This window comes from Ptychodera flava, chromosome 17 (assembly GCF_041260155.1).
Source record: "Ptychodera flava strain L36383 chromosome 17, AS_Pfla_20210202, whole genome shotgun sequence".
NCBI lineage: Eukaryota > Metazoa > Hemichordata > Enteropneusta > Ptychoderidae > Ptychodera > Ptychodera flava.
Window position 1 is genome coordinate 35077130 of NC_091944.1, and position 23363 is coordinate 35100492.

At 36.9% G+C, this 23363-nt stretch overlaps 1 protein-coding gene across 1 annotated transcript in view; it reads left to right on the forward strand.

Annotated features, from left to right (window-relative positions):
• The window catches only part of LOC139116160 (sacsin-like), a 32244-nt gene that overhangs the window by 6001 nt on the left and 2880 nt on the right, over window positions 1-23363 (forward strand). The window contains exons 4-6 of the mRNA XM_070678706.1: window positions 383-480; window positions 8015-8273; window positions 8796-8873. Coding sequence (XP_070534807.1) covers window positions 385-480; window positions 8015-8273; window positions 8796-8873 — 433 coding nt within the window. The 5' untranslated portion in view covers window positions 383-384. The remainder of the gene's footprint in view (window positions 1-382; window positions 481-8014; window positions 8274-8795; window positions 8874-23363) is intronic.

The following is a 23363-nucleotide window of genomic DNA, read 5'->3' on the forward strand; positions in this document are numbered from 1 at the left end:
AGCATAATGCAAAGGAATTACGAGCGATGTTACATGCTTCCTCGATCACGCACACAGGCGCTCCTTAGCTGGGTAGTCTGCTAAGTAGATCGATTTTCGGATCGATCTATTGATCCCGTAGTGGATATGCCCGCCACTGCAACCTAAATATTTAGGTTACAGTGGCGGGCATATCCACTACGGGATCAATAGATCGATCCGAAAATCGATCTACTTAGCAGACTACCCAGCTAAGGAGCGCCTGTGATCACGCAGAACAGACGCCCAGCACCCTTCGGATTTTCGCATCACGGTGCTAGGTAATGACTGCCATGAAGAGTAGTCCTGTACAGAATTACCTGTTCATAATTGAAAATTATTGGAATTGTTATTTCTAATACAGAAATGGAAAGTACAACATTCGGACATACCAGACCACCATTACTAAAGCTTCTGAAAGACATCCTTGATAAGTACCCAGAAGGCGGGCAAATTATAAAGGTAACATTCTTATTCAAAATAGCTCCTGTGTTTACTCATTATCTTTCAATTCATTGTTTGTCTGCGTATATGAGTGTGTTTGTACGTGTGTGTCCCCATCGGTCTGTATTTCCAATATATCAAGATCGTGCTGATCAAAATGCTCTTGTACTCAGAGTATCGACTTTGATGACCTCGGCTTTCATGAGAGCCATTAAAGGTACAGTATGTGTTTTTGCACTCATGTTTCACATGTAAGCTTACAGTACAGTAGAATGCTAAGGCCAACGTGGTCGCAGAGAGGCCTTTGTTTCGTGTACAACACCATCAGCAAGACACGCCCGTATCAAATAAATGTAATTCCAAGTGTGCAAAGTAGCAATCGAATCTGAGTTGTAAGTTGCTAGGTATGATTTCATTTAGTTTCATTGCCACGGTGACGTATTTTGGCATTTTTTTGTTTTTAGTCATAACGTAATTTTTAGTCGCCACGGACACCGTCCGGGGGACTTGTAGGTTTGGTCATGTCCATGCGTGCGCGCGTGCGTGCGTGCATCCGTCTGTGCATGCGTGCGTCCGTCCGTTCACGCAAATATCTCAGAGATGCCTGGAGCGATTTCATTCAAACTTGGTACAAAGATTACTTCATATGTCATACATAACCACGTCGATTTGTTTTGTGATACAATCCAATATGGCCGCCAGGCGGCCATTTTAGCACGATTTGTTCATGTACAGAGCCATAACTCAGACATGTTTCAACCGATTTTATTCAGAGTTGGTACAAGGACATTGTCCAGTCAATCTAAGCCAAAAAAGGGGTCAACCTAGGACTAATTGCAACATAAATTATTTCTTCACCATGCATTTTGGAGAGGTCCTAGAAATAACATACTAAAAGTATAATAAAATCTAAGGGGTGCAACAGTGCCTAATTTGCATAAATGTAAAGGGGGCTCATGGGTATAAAATTGTCACTGATAGATGGTTTTTACTTAAAATATGTGGCTAAACATAATGTTGATACAGTGTTTTTCGCTTGTTTGCCTCGCTTTTGGATTAGGCAATGTTGATGGACATATTTTGTCGTCATAGCAATATTCCTCATTTGCATAAATCCAATATGGCCGCCACAACACTTCACTTTTCTTTGTTTTCCTCTAATTAATAACTATTTCTAAGCTACTACTGACAGCAATAGAATAATTTTTTCACTTTGTATTTGTGAGAAGTCCTAGAATAACATACTAAAAGTGTAGTACAATCTAGAATTGTAAACAGTGCCTAATTTGCATAGATGTAAAAAGATTGTGGTTACAAACTTGGTGCTGATAGAATGTTTCTGCTAAAAATATTTGGCTAAACATGACATGTTATGCAGGTTTTTGGCTTATTTGCTTTTGTTTTTGGTTAAAGTAATGTTGATGGAAATATTTTGTCGTCATAGAAATAATCCTCATTTGCATAAATCCAATATGGCCACCACAACCTTTACTTTTCTTTGTATTTTTCCCAATTAATAACTATTTTTAAGCTATATTTGAGAGCAATAGAATAATTTATTCACTGTATATTTCAGAAAAGTCCTACTATGACATACTAAAAGCCTTGTACAATCTAGAAATGTAAACAATGCATACCGTTAATTTGCATACACGTAAAAAGGTTATGGTTACAAACTAGGTGCTGATAGAATATTTCTACTAAAAACATTTTGTAGAATCATGATATATGCAGGTTTTAGGCGTATTTGCCTTATTGTAGGTTTAGGTAATGTTGATGGAAATATTTTGTCGTCATAGAATATTCTTCATTTGCATAAATTCAATATGGCCGCCACAACACTTCTTTTTCTTTGAATATCCCTAATTAATAACTATTTTAAGCTACTTCTGACAGCAATAGAATTATTTTTTTCTCTGCGTATTTTAGAGAGGTCCTAGAATGACATACTAAAAGTCCAATACAATCTGAGAGGTATAATTTTACCTAATTTGCATAGATGTAAACGGATAATGGGTGCACTACATTCACTGATAAAAGAAATATGCATATTGAATTGAGGAAAACGCGACATTATGTTCAAGCAATGTATGCATTTATCTTATTTTTTGTCCACGCAATATTTTTGAATATATTTTATCGCCCGAGAAACATTCCTAATTTGTGTAAATCAAGTATGGCTGCCACTGTGTTTCACTTTTCACTGCATTTCACCTATAATTATATTTAATCTACACAAAAAGTAGTTTATGTTTCCACTCTGTATTTCGGGAGGGTCCCAGAACGACAAACAAAAAACTAGTAAACTCTAAGAGGGATAGGTGAGACAGTGCATAATTTGAATAAATGTAAAATTCAGAAATGGGAACAAAATCGTTGCCGTTAATAGATTTCTTAAAATATATTTAACAAATTGACATTTTATTCAAGCAATTTGAATAATTAATTTTCTCTGTGTGTGTGTGTGTGTGTGTGTGTGTGTGTAGGCAATGCATCATATCATTTAAGATTCCTCATTTTACACAACTGCAATGTGCCCCTCCTACCATTTACTTTTCCCTTTCTTTGACCTATAAATGACTATATATAATGTTAAAAAACGACAGAGATCATTAGAACTATTTCTTCATTGTAAATTTTAGTAGGTTCATGGAAAGTTATAGGAAATGCCTACGTTCTATTAAATGTAATACTTGAAACTTGAAATGTTATACAATATCGTGAAGAGAGATTTGAATTTTTTACTAACATTGCTTAATATATTTTACCTATTTTTGAACGATTCCTCATGTGCATAAATCCTATATGATGATCATTAAAATAAGTTTCTTTAAATTTTTAAATTGACGTCAACTTATTTTCATTAATCATATTATCAGTAAAACGAGAAGTTACATTAAGAGACACTACTTGTTTAAGTTATTTATTACTTTAAGTACTTCCTATCGGAAGATGATCATTTTATAACTTGAATGAGCATTTTGCTCAGTGCAAAGAAATTGACATGATTATTTTTTGTGTATTTTAACTCATTGTAATGATTTTGTATACTAATAGGGCATACAGAATGAAAAGCCCTGTGAAACTAAACGATGATTGATTCGTATAGTTCGTTTCAATTATCTAGAGAATTTCCATAATGTCAAGACAATTTAATCCCTATACCTGCAAATAATATTTGAAACTTTCTGGCGGATTTGGATTGTCTTAATGCATACCAAAATGCTTGGCCAAATAACCAACGCTTTGTACTAAGGCAGGCTGAAGAAAATTTTTGTTTCAGCTCTAATGGTTTCTTTTATTTTCACCCTTACCGGTATTACTAATATAGATTAAGTGTTGGTAAAATGTAATTAAAGACCAGGTTATGTGGTCAATGGTAAATCAGATATACTTTTGACTGTGTGCAACTTGCCTGTTAATACCACATACAGAAATTTACGATAATAATGATATAGAAATACAATTATAATGATCATGATGATATAGAGGTACAATTATTACACTATACTGCCAATTATCATGAAATATGTGATGAGAAAAGCTGTTCCTTAAGCAGCTGAAAGACATTTCGATAATCAAAGGACACTGCATTTCTCAAAATTTTGAAATTTCTTGAGGAAAACAATTGAAAATTAATATAAAGTCATATAATGGACTAATAAGAGAGATTTCCTGTTTAATCTTACAGAGCACAGCAATAGAATTTAAGGAAAAACTGAAAAAAAATCTGTTGACTGAATCATGATAATCTAAATCACTGGTAAAAGCCAATCTATATACTTTTCATAATGTTACATGGTCTAGCTGCTCTTTCTAATTTTTATAACCGTGACACAAGAAAACCAAAATGTGAAGGGGTTTGCATCAGAAAAGCTGCCGTTAACGAGTTTATCAATTAAGATATCACATTTTTGACATCAAATTATCATATAATTGGTCATCCTGTATTTTGAAACTTATGAAAGTCTCACCTCAGATTGGCCAGATTGTAAATTCCTTGAATCGATCTTATTGGTAATGATACAAAAGTCTAATAATCTGCAAACGGAAAGTCCATTACATAAACAGCCCCATGAGTGATACTTGCACATCAAAAATGTGATGTGATGCGCGGTACAATTATATCATCCCTTGCTTCACAATTTTCATTGAGTTACCCTTCCCCATTCTTATGTGTTCTACGACGAACTGCAGCAGCCTCAATAACCCCGGCAGAAAGCAAAATCTAGATTTTCTGTTATCAACGAAAGGATATAGGCTGTAAACAAATGAACCACCTAGAGGAAGATGTGAACAGGGAGGAAGAGGAAGAAATTTATGATATGATAATGACCATCATAACAGTTATCATCACCACCACCATCATGGTGATTCAAATGATGCTCGTATTGATACCAATGATAGTTCAATAATGAGAAAGATGATTCACAGGCACAACTTTTAAGTGTGGTGAACCATTTATTAGTAACTGAATATTTCCATCGTCATTGAAAATAGTGACGAAAAGCATAAAAAATTCCTTCAAATATTTTACTGCAATCGAACATATTGTAGGAGAAAATGACTGAACTATTGACAATGGATGTCAAAAAATTGAACACGTCCAATGTTTTTTCATGAATAACCTTAAGGTTCCAAGACAAGAAATTGACCATTTTAAACCAACAATTCTCTAGTGTTTAAGAAGCTCAGAACCCCCGTAAATTGTATATTTTCGGAAAGCCTAGATATAGGGAAACAGTTTGGTTAACATAGTGTCACCATTGTTTACATAGCTATCACGTGACAGGTAATTTGCATAACCTTTCAAAAATCGGTTTTCCCTATGTTTTGTTTCAATGCTTTGAGATATGTGGCTGAAATTTGTGTGAGTGCAAGTTGTCCTAAGGGTCTTCAAAAGTGTGTCTCAGAATTTTTTTAAACCTTCTACAACAGTTTTTATGCCAGAAAAACTTCCAGAGCAGTGAATTTAAGCGTAGTTGATTTCTTTAAAATTGTGCTCCAAAAAAACTAAGCAAGATATAAAAAATCTGAGACACGTTGGAAGAGCGTTGTGACAGCTTGCATTCCAGCAAGTTTGAGTCAGACATTTTGAAGTATTGAGACAAAACATAGGGAAAACCGATTTTTGAAAGGTTATGCAAATTACCGTGTCACGTGATAGTTATCTAAACAATGGAGACACTGTGGTTAGCAAAATGTTCCCCTATATCTAGGCTTTCAGAAAATGTATACTTTACAGGGGTTCTGAGCTTATTAACCGTTAGAGAATTGTAAGATTAAAAAGGTCAAATTTCTTGTCTTGGAACCTTAACGTCGTAAAAGAAAGAAGAATATCCAAAGAATGTATTCTGATTCTCTTTATTTAAACAGTAATGCTCTGAAATTCTTCTCTTTATTCACTGCATTTCTGAATAACCAGAAAATGTAAATGGAAGCTATTGTAGTCGTATTGTATTCAGAAGACAGTTTGTGTCAATTATGCAAATTAGGCTTATCGTATTTTAAAATAATTAGCATGCAAATTAGGTTAACCCAAATTTTTTGGGGGATGGTTTTTGATATTTCTTGCAAAACCTTAATAATTTTATAGAGAAAACATTTGTTTATATATGAACTTAAACATTTATTTTGTCTGAAATAATGGAAAAACTGCGAATTTATGCAAATTAGTTAATATTTGCATGATATTTATTGTTCAAGACATTTAGAAAATAACTTTTTGAACCTTAGTAAATTGTGTTGCAATGAAAAAAATCTTGAATTCAGTTTTACATGCCCAAAATGTGAGTATAGCGGTCATTTAAAGGCTATTTATAGCTAATTTGAATATATGCAAATTTAACCCATTTTCACCCCTTATATTTTCCTATACTTTTAATATGTCATTAGTGAGACCTTTCCAAAGGTCATGGTGAAGAAATAATTTCTGTTGCAATTAGTCCTAGGTTAAACCCTAAATTGACTGGACTAATTGACTAATATCATAGATATGCGCGTCAATTTGTTGAGTGATACGATCCAATATGGCTGCCGTGCGGCCATTTTGTTACGATTTTTTCATGTACAGAGGGAAACTCGGGCATATCTCAACCGATTTTATTCAAAGTTGGTACAAGGACATTGACCTACGTATGCATATACACATACATATGCACATTGATTGTTTTGTGAAACGATCCAATATGGCCACCGTGTGGCCATTTTGTTACAATTTTTTCATGTCCTTAGCCAAAACTCGGGCAGGTCTATACCGATTTTATACACCGATTTTATTCAAACTTAGTACAAGGACATTGACCTATGTCATACATATGCACATTGATTCGTTTCGTGATACGATCCAATCTGGCCGCCGTGTGGCCATTTTTTAACGATTTTTTCATGTTTGGAACCATAACTCAGACATGTATCAAACAAATTTATTCAAAGTTGGTACAAGGACATTGACTTATATTATACATTTGTACGTCGATTTGTTTCACGATATGGTCCAATATGGCGACATGGTGGCAATTTTGTTGGTTTTTTTTTCATGTTGAGAGGCATAACTCTCGCAAGTTTCAACTGATTTTATTCAAAGTTGGCAGATGAACATTGACTTATGTCATACATATTTGATTTTTTAAACAGTAAGATCAAATATCGCTGAGTGGCGGCAATTTTGTTAAAAATTTTTCATGTACAGAGCCATGACTCAGACATATTTCCGCCAGTATCATTCAAAGTTGGTACAAGGACATCGACCTATTTCATACATATGCTCGTCAATTTGTTTCACGTCATGTAGCAGTTTCATCTCAATTATTGAAGTTTCGTAATTAGGCTGATATGTCAAGAAATACTGCATCAAATTTCATGAAACTTTGTACAGATGTTAAGCTCACATTGCTTTAACATTGAAAAAGACATTTATCAGTGTCATTTTAATTAATTTGTAATTGCATATGTGATGAACTTTCCTAATTAGAGTGATATATCCACAAATACTGCGTCAAATTTGATGAAACTTGATACAGATGTTGATCTCATAGTGTTGTAAATACTGCATCAAACTTTATGAAATATGGTACCGGTGATAATCTGTTAGTGTTAGGATAGTATGCAAAAATGTTTTGCAACATCCTGTCGATTAATTCCTAGTTGACTCATTTAATGACTTTTAGGATGGTGGCCTACATTGGTTTTAAGTTTTCATCACCATGGAACTCATTCTTGGCCATTGAGCGCCATATGTGTCAAAGTATTTTTATCACAGACCTAATTAATGAAGAGGACTCTATCCTCTCTGAGGACTTGTAATCAAAGTACCCATTAACAAAAGGGGACTGTGTCATCAACGATGGCTTGTCGCTTATACTGCTGGTCCGATGGTATTCAATTTGATAGGTAGCTACTTAAAATGCTCTTATTAAGTTTTACAATAAGATAGAACCCTACCTTTTTGATCAGGCATGGACTTTTGCCGTTGACGTACATACGATATTTAATAAAAAGATACCACCACGTTTATAAATCTTATACAACACTTTTTATCATATAATGACAGGAATTAGTTCAGAATGCTGATGATGCTGGAGCGACAGAGGTTAAATTTCTGTTAGACACCAGACAACATGGAATAGAAACATTACTTACACCCAGCCTGGCAGACTTTCAAGGAGCATCATTATATTGCTACAACAATGAAGTGTTCACTGACGATGACTGGAAGGGTATCCAGAATGTACAGCAAAGCGTAAAAGAGAAGGATCCGCTTAAAGTTGGAAGATTTGGTCTCGGATTTGTGTCTGTATATCATTTAACTGGTAAGTCATCACTGTAAGGTAAGCTGTCCAGTTGTCATGGTTATTTGGTTATTTTTGTGATATCATGAAAATATTCCGAAGCCGAACTTTAAGTTTAAAGTAAGGTGCAAGATGTGAGTAGAGTCCTCCATAAAGACACCTTTCTAATTCGATAAGGAAGATGCAAAGCTTGAAAGTCTTATATTCCTGTTTAAAATTTGATCTGGAGTACAGAACTCTTTGATCATAAAATGATATAATAATAATAATAATAATAATAATAATAAAAGATAAGGCTGAATATTGACATTCCGTGACAGATATTCACAGATTTATATTGTCATCGACCACAATAGTTTGGAAGAGTGAATTGAGGCAACGCTTTGGTGTTTAATGCAAATTTTTCATCTTGTTGTAGTCATGTTGCAGATCAGTGAAAATTCTTTTTCTTATGAGAAGTCACGAATGGCCCCCACAGCTACACAAACACATTTACGGAGAGTGATGTTTTAGTTCTGCTTGTTTGCTCTGTTCTCTCAACAGATATGCCATCGCTGATGAGCTCAAACCAAATTGCATTCTTTGACCCATTTACACAACATTTTGGAGGTGGAGAGACAGGTAAAGCATTCTCCTTGAATGACAAAAGCTTAAAGAATTGCTCCGATCAATGTTCACCATTCAAAAACATTCTTGGCATAGGTGATGAACATTTTTGCGAGGGAAAGTTTAATGGAACACTATTTCGGTTCCCCTTTCGTAGAACTCCATCACCTTCCCTGTCTTCCACAATATTTACCCAAGAAAGAGTGAGAGAGCTTTTTCAATCTTTTAAGGAGGATGCTGACAGTATCCTTTTATTTCTGAAACATGTTACTTCTGTAAGTCTATTTGAAGTAGAACAAGGAGGACAAGAAAAACTTATCTTTGAAGTCAGAAACGACACAAGTGACAAAGCTGGTATGTCGAGGTTCATCAAAGATCTAAAACAAACTGAGCTGCCCACTCCCCATTTCAACCATCACACGGTGACTATAACAAATGAAGAAGGAACTACTACTCAAAAATGGTTGGTTCTTAATGCAGTGTTTGGAGATGCTTCTGAAAGAATGAGACAGTTAGCAGAACAGTTGCAGCTGTTGCCATGGATCGGTTTAGCCATGCAATGCCAGGGTGAAGGCATGCATGTAGTTGATGGTAGAGTATTTTGTTTCCTACCCTTGCCTCCATGTGAAGAAAGCGAAACTGGATTTCCAGTTCACATCCATGGATATTTTGGATTAAGCGACAACCGCAGAAGCATAAAGTGGCCGGCTACTGATCAACAGCATGATCTGACAGCTGAATGGAACCAGCTTCTGGTACAGACATTGCTGCCGAAAGCATATGCAATGCTTATTAAGCATTCTTTGAGACAATCAATACCACCCTCTTATATATATGCAGCTTGGCCAACAAATAGTAATATTAGAAGCCACTGGAGAGATTTCCTTCAACCGTTTATCGACATTATATCCAAAGAGAGAGTTTTCCACACAAAAGCAAATGGTGGACAATGGATTTCTCTGAAGGAAATGCTATTGGATACTCTTGAAAGACAGCCACATCATATGTCCAAAGTATCAGAAACTGTGATCAACTACCTCGTTAACGTCTGTAGCCAACCAGTTGTTTCCTTACCTGACAACGTCTTAGATTTAATTAAAGATTATGTAAGATATCCACAAACAATCTCTCCCGCCATTCTTCGCCAATGTGTGCGTAAATATGATGTAACTAAATGTACAATTGATGAGAAAACCTCCCTTCTCCAGTTTTGTCTTGATGATGACAACCTTCAAGATCTTAACAATGTACCACTTCTTCGTTTGTCAGATGGATTGTATACAACTTTTTCACCAGACCACACGAGAACTCCCGTTCTACTGCCTACAAACACAAATCCATACTCTCTATTTCCAAGCACAAGTAATTCCTTCCATTTTGTGCATTCTGATCTCTTATATACTGCAAAGGATAAACTGGAGAAGGTTGCTGAAGCTGATGTAACTCAAGTAAGATTCCTTAGAGATGATGATGTTGTAAAATATTTACGTGAAACACTGCCAGAGGAGTGGTTCACCACCGATAAAAATGTTGTCGAGTGGACACCTGGCAGAAAAGGTCAACCACAAAGAATTTGGCTTGAAACACTGTGGACGTGGCTGCAGAAAAGTTGTACTGATGACATAAATCAGTTTAAAGATTTACCAATCATCCCTATTCAGGAAACTAATGAGGAGGTTAAACTCCTGAAGCTGAATGCAGCAATTCCTTCCATATTTGCAACAACAGATATCTCAGATGACATTGAAAATGTCTGTTCCTGCCTTAGAAGAATGGGGGTGATTGTTATATCGCATCCTGCTAAATATTTGAGACATTCTCAGTTGAAGAAGTACATAAACTCGATGACTCCTAATGGTGTTTTAGAAGTCCTGATTAAATGTGGTCTTACAAAGTATAGAAATCTAGAGGCAGCATCTGGTATAGAGAAAGTCAGCCTTCGACGTCTTTTAGCTAGATTATTGCCCTCAGAACTGCCTTCTGAAGGAGGGAAATTCATATCACAGTTGCCTATCTTTGACGTACTTTCTAGAAGTGGAAGAAGATCTGACTCCGACACTCCTTTATATTCGACACTAGAAAATCCATTAGCCCCATCTGTTTCTGACGAGCTGCCCAAAAATATCCCTTTGAAGACAGACATGGTTACAACAGATGATCCCGATTCTCAAAAAATCACAAGCTTACTTGGAATTAAGCCTTTGAAATTAATAGAGGTCATCTCCAAATATATACTACCTGACATTCAAAATGGTTTCTACCAGTCTAAAGAGATAGACGAAATCATGGTTTGGATTTTCCAAAATTTGTTCCGCCTAAAAAGTGAAGATGCAATGCTGCCTCACAGCCTACGACTAATCCCATTTGTAAAGGCCGATGATCTCACAAGATTAAAACCTAATGAATTATTTGATCCTGAAGACAGCATCCTCAAGATTTTACTTTTCGGACAAAATGTCTTTCCAATTCAGCCATACTGTCGTCCTGAAATTTTAGTGGTACTTCAAGACCTAGGGCTTAAGCACACTTATGATTTGACAGCTCGTGATTTTTTATCATCTGCTCTTAAATGTCACGATGAGAATAATACAGGGATTCCAAATATTGAAAGAGCGAGGGCTCTCCTCCAGTGTCTGAATCACAGTCCAAATGTTCTCTTAAATGAAATTGATGGCAAGCCTCTCTATGAACACTTGAAGGCTATAAAGTGGGTCCCAAGATTGCATCAGAGAACAAAAGACTATCCAGAAATGCTACCATGGTTCCAAGACGTCCCAAGCCTTTACACACCTTCTGATATATATACCATGGACCATGCATCTTGTGTCGGTGGAGTTATGCCAATTATAGGATCAATTTCTGATGATATGATATGTGATGATATGAAAAAGTATTTGAAATGGGATTGCACACCATCTATTGAAATCCTTGTTAAACAATTGCATGTTGTAATTGATGAATGGCTTGCTTTAAGGAAGTGTAAACCAAAGGGTTTCAACAAGGTAGTTGAAGATGCTGTTTGTAAAATATACTCACGGTTACAAGAGCTACATGACAAAGAACTGTCGTCTTCCCCTTGTGAAAGTAATGTTGTGGCCAATTTGAAAAAAATGCGATGTCCATGGATATGGAATGGAGATGGATTCAGTAGTCCGCAAAGAATGGCATTCAGGTTAAATTTTACATTTAATATGAAACCTCATCTCTTTGAAATTCCTGTATGTGTCAAGGAGATCACAAGATTTCTTGAAGACTGTGGTGTCCGAAATAAGTTTAGCGATGGTGACATGGTTTGGGTGTTAAGCATTATCAAGGATAAAGCCCTTGATAGAAAAAGTGACCTTGATGTTCAACTAGATCTTCAATTATGTGTCAGTATTTTGGATTGGATAACAAGAGGAGATAATCAAATAGGTGAATACCTTCAGAAGAAAATATACGTCCCAATTAAAAGTGAAAGTATGGGTTTGCATTTTGCAATTTGTACAGAATGCACATACTGTGATAATAACAGTCTAATGGAAGAGATTAGTTTTGAAAATGAAAAGGAAGATGGTAATGAACCTTTATGTATGGTACATGACAGGATCTCTAATAAGACAGCACGTCTATTGGGTATTCCTCCCTTAAGTCAAAGACTTGCTCAGCCTGATCCCTTGGGATTCGAATATGAATCTACAGGTCCATATGAACCTCTGACAACACGTTTGAAAAATATCCTAAGTGATTATGTCGAAGGTAGCATTTTTAAAGAACTTATTCAGAATGCTGATGATGCAGGAGCCGAAGAGGTGAAGTTTTTGATTGATTGGCGAGAAAATACTAATCACAGAACCACATTATTTTCTAAAGAAATGGAGACGTGTCAGGGACCAGCCTTGTGGGCATATAACGATGCTGTCTTTACAGATGAAGATCTTCAAAACATCAACAAATTGGCAGGAGGTACAAAAAAGGAGGATACTAACAAGGTTGGGCGCTTTGGTTTAGGATTCAACTCTGTATACAATTTGACTGATGTACCTAGTTTAATCACACGGAACTTCTTCATTATGTTTGACCCCCACACGACTCACATACCAAATCTTATCAAATGCAAGTCTCAACCTGGCATTAAGCTGAACTTAGAAAAGAATCCCAGGGTCCTTCGAATGTACAAAGACCAATTCCATGTCTACAATGGTATATTTGGATGTGACCTCAACAAACAAGCCTCTTTTGATTCAACACTCTTCAGATTTCCATTGCGAACAGCAGATACTGCCAAAACAAGTGAAATATCATTGAAGGTATATGATCAGGAGCAAATGGAGAAACTTGTGAATGCTTTGGAAAAACAGTCACTCTCACTACTTCTCTTTACCCAACATGTGAAACGAGTAGAAGTGTTTCAATTGAGACCTGAAAGCCAGAGTGTTAGGGATGTAGACCTGCTGCTCACATTCAGTATTGAAGAGGGAATTGACAGAAAGGTGACTTCTGGTTCAACTGGCTTCAGCTCATTTGATGAATGCAGACAACATTTGAAACATGGAACAGCATATATGAAGATGTCATCTGCAATTGAGAATGACATATCTCTGTCGTTACGACCACCAGCAGTAGTATCATACACAGTGAAGACTACCTGCAATAAAAACAACCAAAATGGAGGCAAACATGTGTATGACGAGCAAATGTGGATAATATCTTCATGCATTTCTGACTGCGAAGCCAAAACATTAGCTTTGACAGAAGAGGGGAAAAGATGTGGTCTCTTGCCCTGTGGAGGTGTAGCGGTAAAGTTACAGGCTAATGGGGCCCTCAAATACACAGTATCTGAAACAAAGGGAGAACTTTTCTGTTTCCTTCCATTAAACATCCAGAACAACATGCCCGTCCATGTTAATGGTTGCTTTGCTGTGGATTCACATAGACGAAGTATTCGACAACATGTAAATTCTGATCTTGAAAAACCTATAGAAGTCAGATGGAATGAAGTTCTCATGAATGATGTCATAAGCAGAGCATATGTCCATCTACTAGAAACATTACTGCAAAATGACATACTTCAAGACAAACGGGTAGTTTACTCTCTCTGGCCTGTTGCAACACACAAAGGGGAACTTTATGTTGACATTGTTAGGGGATTTTACAACTGTGTAGTCAGAGGCCATGGAACACAATCATTACCAAAGGTATTTCTGCAAGAACCATACATTGACGGACACAGGTGTTTGTCTTTGTTGTCTGTAAAAATCATTGATCCTGTCATGAAGAAGGAAGATAAAGATCTAGCAATTGCTGCTCGACAAGTAGTCAACAGTCACCTTGCCAAAGCGCCACATAAACATCAGAGAACTGCTGACATAGAAGATATAATTCTTCTAACTTTTAAAGTCTTAGACCTGTGTTCCGAAGTTCAACACTTGATTGTCTCTGAAAAACAGTTCTACCAACAGTACTTTTTCCCTAATCTGGTAGACGTTCAGAGAGATGTCCGAGACAAGTTTATTCTTGATGCCCTTACTCGGGATAAATGGAAAAGTAGGGAGTACTTAAAACAATTGCTTCAGGAAAGTCTGTGCATACCAACATCACCAAATGGTTGCAAGTTGTCTAAGCCCTCAGATCTTGTGAACCCACGCTCTCCACTTCTTGCAAATTTATTTGATGAATGCGATGAGAAATTTCCATATGGTGACTATAGTCTTGATGGCTGCCTGGAAAAACTTACTGAACTTGGAATGGCGAGGGAGTCTTTGCTTTGGTCAGATGTTATTGAACGAACAGAGTCAATACAGCCAATGTATGCAAGAGATAAATCAAAAGCACTTTGGCGTGTTAAGTACTTGATAGAATACCTGAGTGCACAAAGAAAAGTGTGTCCAGAAGACGTCAGGATGAAACTGTGTATGACACAGTTTTTACCTGTGCTTAAAAAACCGAAAGATTTTGTTCTTCCATGGCACGCGTCTTCAAATGAGATTCTTTCACCCAACGACGTGCATTGCAGACAAAATGAACTTCTTGTCTTCACGACAAAACCAGTCTTAAATGATGAAAATCCTGAAGGTTTTGGATGTGGTAAAATTCCGTCAGATGTAGAAAATTTACTTGGTTTAAACAAACAACCATCCATAGAAGTCGTTCTTAGACATCTTTCTTATATCATTGATTGCAAAAATACGCTACAATACTGCACCATATTAGAGAAAGTTTGTAACAATGTATATGGATACATGCAATATCGTATCTTTGGTGTGCAACCAAGTAGTCATTTGGTTTATTCTACCAAAAACCTCGACACTACAAACCCAACAGAATCAGAGTCAGAACTTCAGCAACTAAAGAAGTTCCCAAAACCATTTTTGTTTGTGGATGGTACCTTCGTACATCCTCAACAAATATCATATAACTGGCATACCAATGATGCACCTTATTTATACAGAATGCCAGATTATTTGAAGCAGTTTAACAACCTCCTGAAAGCATGTGAAGTGAGAGAAAGTTTTGAATTAGAAGATTTTATTAATGCCCTCATGAAGATAGCAAGTATAAAAAGTGGTTGGCCATTAACATATAAAGAGCTGCAAATGGTTTGCCGTTGGTTGAACCAAATCGAAAACAGCAAGTATATCTCAGAGGACACTGCTAGAGATATTTTCATACCAGATGAAAAAATGATTCTCCGTCATCCAATTCATCTGGCATACAAAGATGTTGACTGGATAACCTCTGATGATGGCGAGGAAGACTACTCTTTCACTCATGGATCTATAAACTGGCCCCTTGCGAGAAAGGTTGGTGTTAAAGTAGTTAGGTCAAGAAAGCTTGACAGCTATTCATCTGCAGAGGGATTCTACATTGGAGAAGAGTTTGGTCAAGAAGAGAAGTTAACAGATAGGATCAAAGGGATAATTAGAGACTATCCTTCTGGCACTGAAATCTTCAAAGAGTTGGTACAAAATGCTGATGACGCAAAAGCCACAGAACTTCATTTTATATATGACAGACGCTACCACAGCACCAACAGAGTTTTCAGTGATAGATGGAAAGAACTCCAAGGTCCTGCGCTATGTGTTTATAATGACAAGCCTTTCACAGAGGAAGATATTACAGGAATACAACGCCTTGGTATTGGTGGCAAACGAGATATTTCTGAGGCTACTGGTCAATATGGAATAGGTTTCAATGCTGTGTATCATTTGACTGATTGTCCTTCCTTCATCACAAATGACACTGAACTTCTCGTTTTTGATCCCCATGTACGATATGTTCCTGGTGCAACAAAGCAAAAGCCAGGAAGAAGGATTAAGGTTCCAAAATTACGAAAAGACTTTCCAGACATCGTGTCGCCATATCTATCTGACATGTTGAAATTGGAAGGATCAACATTGTTCCGATTTCCCCTACGTAAAAGAGGATCCGAAATTTCAGAAAAGGTATACAATGAGGAAGAAATGCAAAGGCTGATTTCTCTTTTTAGAAAAGAAGTTCATCATATTCTGCTCTTTTTGAATCACATTCAAACGATCAAAATTTCTGAAATAGGTAAAGATCGGAAAGTAAAAAATGTTACTACAGTGACAGCAAAAATGTCAACTGAAGATAGTGTACAACGGAGGCGGTATTCTGAAGACGTTAGATATCAAGCAAAAATCATAAAAAAAGACCCATCAAAAATATGGGAGATACCACCAACTAAAGTCAGTTACTTCATGATCGTAAAAGTTTCAGATAGAAGTGAACAACAATGGCTGATTACGCGGCAGGTTGGATTCTCTTCTACTGTCAAAAAGGAACATCCTGAATGTCAAATGGAAGACATGGTGAAGTCTATTTTACCAAGGGGTGGAACAGCCATGTCAGTTCAAAGTGGTACAACTGCAGATTTGGAGTCTATAGCATTTTGCTTTCTGCCACTACCTTTACAAACAGGGCTCCCGTTTAATGTGAATGGTCACTTTAACCTTACGTCAGACAGAAGACATTTATGGAAGTCTGGCAATATGAGTAAATGGAATGAATGTATACAGTTACACGTAATTGCACCATGTGTGCTCGATGCTCTTAAAAAATTGAAAGATTCTTTCTGCACGCAGGGAAATATTCAGAAAACAGTAAAGGTATATTCGGCTAATTTCCCAATGATTAAAAAAGTGCATACAGAATGGAAATATCTTGTGAAACAAATCTATAAATTGCTGTCCATTACAAAGGAAGAACTCTTCCCAGTGATTACGCCATCCCATCCCCCCAAAACTGAAGGGTTGGGTGAAATTAAGAATGATGAGACAGTCACATGGTTTTCATTTGTCGACGTATACTTCAACATGAGTCTTTCAGAGAAAGTTAATAACACAACTGATTCTTTGGAAAGCATTCTTCTAGAGACAGGATTTCCACTTACTGTGTTGACTAGTGAAATTGGCGAAAACTTCGTTTCAGCTGGTGTAGAGGATATAAAGAAAATGACACCAGAAAACGTTATGAAGTTCTTAAAGAATTGGTCTTCACCACAGTGTAATATTGGCCCAGTACCATGCAACATCAGTAAGACAAGCTTTGGCAATGCTAAACATGTTAATGTGATCTTAAAGTTTTGCCTTAGAGCAAAAGAAAAGTGCCTTGATGGATTACCTCTGTGCTTATGTGCAGATTACATTTTAAGGATTTACAATGCCTATGAGCCCATTTATGTTTCTGAATTTTCTTCACTTTTGCCAAAGTTACCACACATGTTTGTTGCTGAAGAAATAGTTCATATTCTCCGTCGAGAAATTCATAAGGAAGCAGCACTAAAAGAATTAAATCAAGATGATCTCTCAGCGAAAATGAATCTTGTTATGCCAACGTATTGGAAAGGATGTAGACACTATGTGCAATGGAATCCTAGTTGTTGTGACCAGCCATCTGAACAATGGATGAAGACGTTGTGGTCTTTCTTATATTCACTTAGGTATGGAGATAATGACCCAATTGCGTCCTTTCAGCAATGGTCAATAATCCCAGATAAAGGGTCAAAATTACTGACCCCATCACTGTCAAGGACAATACTTGACAGTCGGCAATTCGAAGGAAACATATATCGACACAATTTCAGAGATGTGGAAACTGTATTGTGTAAGCTTAATTGCCCAGAGGTTGATTATGACGTAATAGCTTGTGACTTTGATAACCACAATGAAATTGAAGTCATGAAAAACACAACAGTGCGGTTGCTATCAAAAGTACAAGCACAAGAATTACTCAAGCAACATGTTGCTCATATAACATCCCAGCAGGACATCATATCAGTTCTCTACCATCACTTCCAAACTGGTAAGTACAACATGCCGCTGGAGGAATCAGAATGCATAACACTTCTTCAATATATTCAAGAATGTACATATGCAATATGCTCAGACAAACAAAATCTCAGGAAATTGAAAAGTCTTCCACTGTACTTCACAATATTTGGAACACCAGTCAGTATCAACCAGTGGCGGAAGTGTCATGTCCTACACGAAGGCATTCCCGATATAGAAAGAGATGTGTGGATTGGCCTTTGTAACTGTGTATTTCTGAAAGAAGAGACTAGTTTACAGATTCTGTATGAGGCAATTGGTGTAGAGAGTACAACTCCTTTAGAAGTATACACTGAATACATCTTTTACCATTTTGGGAAATTCAGTGATGAAGCTCGCCTACAGCATCTAACATTTTTAAGAGATTCACCAAAGTGTGATCGCAATGATTCCAGGCTCATTGCTCACTTGAAAAATTTGGCATTTATTCCAAATGTTGATGGATCTAAACCTCTACGCTGTGCAAATCAGTGTTTTGATCAACAAAATGAGATCTTCAGGGAAATGCTTCCGAAACAAAATTTCCCAATGGCCCCATATAATAATGGAGACTGGCATCCATTTCTCAGATTATGTGGACTGAGGCTGATTGTTGATGAACATTTGTACCTCAAATTTGCTCATGAGATTGAAAATCTAAGTAATGATAACTTAAGCAAAAAGATCAGGAAGGCCAAGATGTTGGTTTGCTACCTACTCAAATATACCAATCTTCATCATAGGATGTCATTCTTGACAAAATATCTCAGGTAAAGTTTGTACCCGCACAGAAGCCAAACGAGGAACAACTAGCCATTTGCTCTGAACATTTTACGAAAGATGAGACGTTCACATGTTTCCGAGACTCTGTTGCACTTGAGAAAGAAAAACTAGTGTGGACAGCATCACCACTACTCCCAGAGTGGGCTGATCCATACTATACGAATGGCAACACCAACTTAAGAAGCAGTTTAGGCATAAAGGCAGTGCCTTCACTTGATAGAGTTTTGCAACACTGTCGAAATATTGCAGAAGCTGTTTCTTCAAGAAATAAAGCAAAGCTCGAGAAAGATTGGACCAGTGTAATGCTGCATTAGCTGGACTCCTGTCTAAAGTTATGGTAGGGATTTATGAATTCATAACACAGAAATGCATACACTATGCAACAGAATGGTCCACATGCTCTGAAAATGTTCAGAAAACGTATGCAGTTTTTGTAAACAAATCTATGCAGCCTTATATGATGTCCCATTCGTAATCGTTGAAGACGGGTGCATGATGGTCAGAGCAAGTCAAGTGTTTCTTCAACAAAATAAATGCACTGTAGAACCGTTTTTACACTGCATGCCACTAAAACTTGGGAAATACGTGGGACTTTTTAGACTGCTTGGGGCACAGGAAACAGCAACAGCTACACAGTTTGCCATTGCCTTGGAGGAGATGTACAAACTTTATGGGTCACATGAACTGGATGAAAATTGTCTAAACATAGCAAGAAAAGCAATTAATGGCCTTTTCGAATGCCTACAAAATAAACAAACACTGGTCACAACACATTCAGCAACACTTCCAGGTCGCTTGCCTCCTCTGAAAAATATGTACTTGTTAAATGAATCAAAACAACTACATCAATCCACCCAATTGGTATTCAATGATTTGTATGATAGGATTGGAAAAACACAGGGATTTAAATGTCAATTTCTGGTAGACTTATCACCATACTCTCTACATTCACATCCACAAACCCTGGTTGAAAGGATTCCAGAACACCTTAGGCCAAAGTTCCTCAGCAGCATGGTAGAGGAAGAGCTGCAGCCGACACAGGCATGTGAAGAGTTTCAATACTGCACCAATGAAGAAGATTTCACTAGCCTACTCTCATCAGAATATTTTGCTGAGGCCATCCTCAGACTCATTGCAAGGCATTCAAAAATGGCCATTACCAATGAATTGAAAACTTGTCTTACACGACTGAAGACTATTAAGATCCATTGTGTACGTTGTGTAAGAGTTAATGTTGTCAAGATCGCATCTAGACAAATTGTGTGTTATCGAGCCTTACCCATTTACTTGCAGGAAGATCATCAAAGATACTCTGTATACATGCAACATTCGTCACAAGACGATACCATGACAATAGCACGCCATTTTGCAAGAGAAGTATGTAAATTAATACTAAAAGGAATGGCTGACTCAGTACAACTAGAAATTTTCGAACTCTTGAGACTCAAGTCAATGGAGAGGATTAATTCATATCTGAGATGGAAGGTTGTGAAACATTATTTGAAATTTCTGATTCACTCGTGCCTCAACTCGGATCGGAATACCTCAGGATAAAATTCATCTCCTCAAGCAACATCCAAATTATTACTTCCGGAAAGATGAATATGTCGGTTACAGATTAGATAATGTTAGCACTGTATCTACGTTTGTGTACGCAAAGATCATCAAAGAGGTGAAAATACTAACTGGGGGATGTAAAGATGATTCTACTTACAATGTGAAACGAATTTATGAAGTTGACATTGGAAAAGATGAATTTCATTGTTGTTTCAACGCTGGACCTTTACAAAATACGTAGGATTTTGACAGACAAATTTTCTCATGTCTTCTGAAAAATCACCATCATTTCCAGATAGGGATCAAAAATCCCTGGATGACATACTTGATGAAGTGTCTGATCTTCTTGAACATATTTGGTTTGACACTTCTTTGACGGAAGACGAACGGAGAAAGGCTATGAAACGGCTTTACCTCCAGTGGCATCCCGACAAGAACTTTGGGAACGAAGAACTCGCTAATGAGGTATTTAAACATATCAAGAATGATTGAATAGGCTGGAACAGGGCCGTCCGAGGAAGAAAAAGGCTAGTGGAAGTAAAACAACTGGTGGACCAAGCAGGACGTTATCTTCATTTAGACCTCGATATCAGGGCCAGGGATATTCTTCCTTCTATGAAAGTTGGGACAGTGAAGCAAGGATGGACAGTCAAAACAGAAATGAAAGTGATGCAGAAAGTTCACACGATGAACCTAATTCCTCCAAATTCACGAGGCGACCAGACCTTGCAGAAGGCAAGCGGTGGTTCCGGCAGGCAAGGGTAGATCTAAATGCAGCACGTAAGGACTTGGCGGACACAGGTGGCAAAAGCTATGAATGGGTGTCATTTAAATGTCAGCAGGCAGCCGAGAAGGCTCTGAAAGGTGGTCTGTATGCAACACTTGGCTATTTGCCTCGCTCTCGCAGTCACGTAAATATTTCCCTAGCATCTTCATTATCATATTATGCATCAGAAATAGATGTTGAAGCTGATGCCTTAGCACTCATGAAATTGAAATGTGACAATATTCATCCGAGATACCCGGATGTGCATGCCCGATATCAAATACCGAACGATGTCTACACAAGAGAGAATGCAGAAAAAGCACTTGAATATACAACAAATATTCTAAGATCAGTAGCAACAATTGTGTCTGAACATTTTGGTTAGAGACGTTTTATATCGAAGTGGGTCTTAATTGGACTCTGTGTCAATGATACAGCAATTAAGGTTATGGTCCATGGATACCTGGCGCCAATATATTGATCGTCACGTTTCTCATCGGCTAGTCCTCAGGGGTTTTTTGCCGTGATAATATTGTTTTCATCATTACCCAGGCTGTGCGCAACTACTCCTGCAGAACATTCGTGGATTTTTTTATTGATCTGGCACTGTTGGCGGAAATCTTCAAATAATAAGTAAATTTTCCACTGTTATTCGGATTGGTTTTTAATATTGTTCAGCATGCTATAACATTTTACATTGACATTTACGCACTCCTAGAATGTGGTCTACCCCTCATTGTCACTTCCATTACTTGCCAAAACGTATACGTGGCGCCCTTTGTGGTGGTGTTTTCAGCGATGTGGACCTAAATGGGGATATAGATTTCGGTGCGACCAAGGTCTAAAATGTGGTATGATTTCATCTGGCCAAATTTTGTTAAAGTTAAACATAAGCTTATTTTTTCTTACCAAAAGAATAGATTTTCTAAATCTTTTGAGGAATTTTCTTTTTAGTTTTTTCTGTTCCAGCAAATCATTTCTTAGCCAGGGGCAACGGATTTTGAAAAAAGGCTTTCCTTGTGCCCCAGCCGTACAAGAGCTTAGTTTTGCCCATAAGATGTTAAATTTCGACTGAATGGCTCTTTACTGGGTCAAAGGTTACAGAGGTCCACGAAGGTCTAAAATGGGATCCTAAAATAACGAGATGTTTGGCATTAAGTGGGATATCTGGTTTTCATGTGTGACTGCACACCCGTATTCATATCCTTGCAAATATGTTAAATAAAATATTTAAATCATTTTTGGTGTTGTCAGAGATTTAAGGTTGTAAGCTAGTTAGCTGGTCACAGTCAGTCGATATACTGTCGATTGTTTTGGTTGGAAACATAACTCGATAGGAACTAATTCGGGATAGTTGGATCTCCATATTTTTCAAATTTTGTGGAAGCGTTAGGTGTCACATAGCTCAATAATGCACATTACAAATTACTCATAGAAAAAAGTATGTAACTTAAAAAGAAAAGCAGATGAGCATAAATTTGCAGCTTAAAACGACCTTACTTCAACATCTAATTATCCCAAATTAGTTCCAATCGTATTACATGTCCTCAACAAAATAGGAAACGACATTGTAACCGAGTAGTCAACCTTTTATTAAATTTAATGTATTATTTTGCATTATATATTACATAAGTCATAGATTTCTCCACATAATATTTGCAATGTTTATAAGTGTTCATAAGGTTAATATTGGTTTTACTGACAACGTAAGCGGAAATGGAGATAACAGTTCTATCAAAACATAAGCAAATGAAATTTTCTTTTTGAAGTATGAACAAATAATTTGTTCTCAAATGGAAACATACACGACGTGCTGTAAGCAATCTATACATCGAAAAGTTGTGATGTTCTTCTTTTGATTGTATACCGATGTTTTCTGTTTAATTGGGTATCTCAATGTTTATTTAAAGGGACAAAGTCGGCAATTTTTCATGAAGTTTGTTTGATGCAAGATACTACTTATATTGTTTGACGAAAGATACTGAATAAATGGGTGACCATGCATATATTCAACCCCGATTTTAGACACGATACATGAAACCATCGCGAAAATGAATTAATTGTCATGACCATTAATTCATTTTCATGATG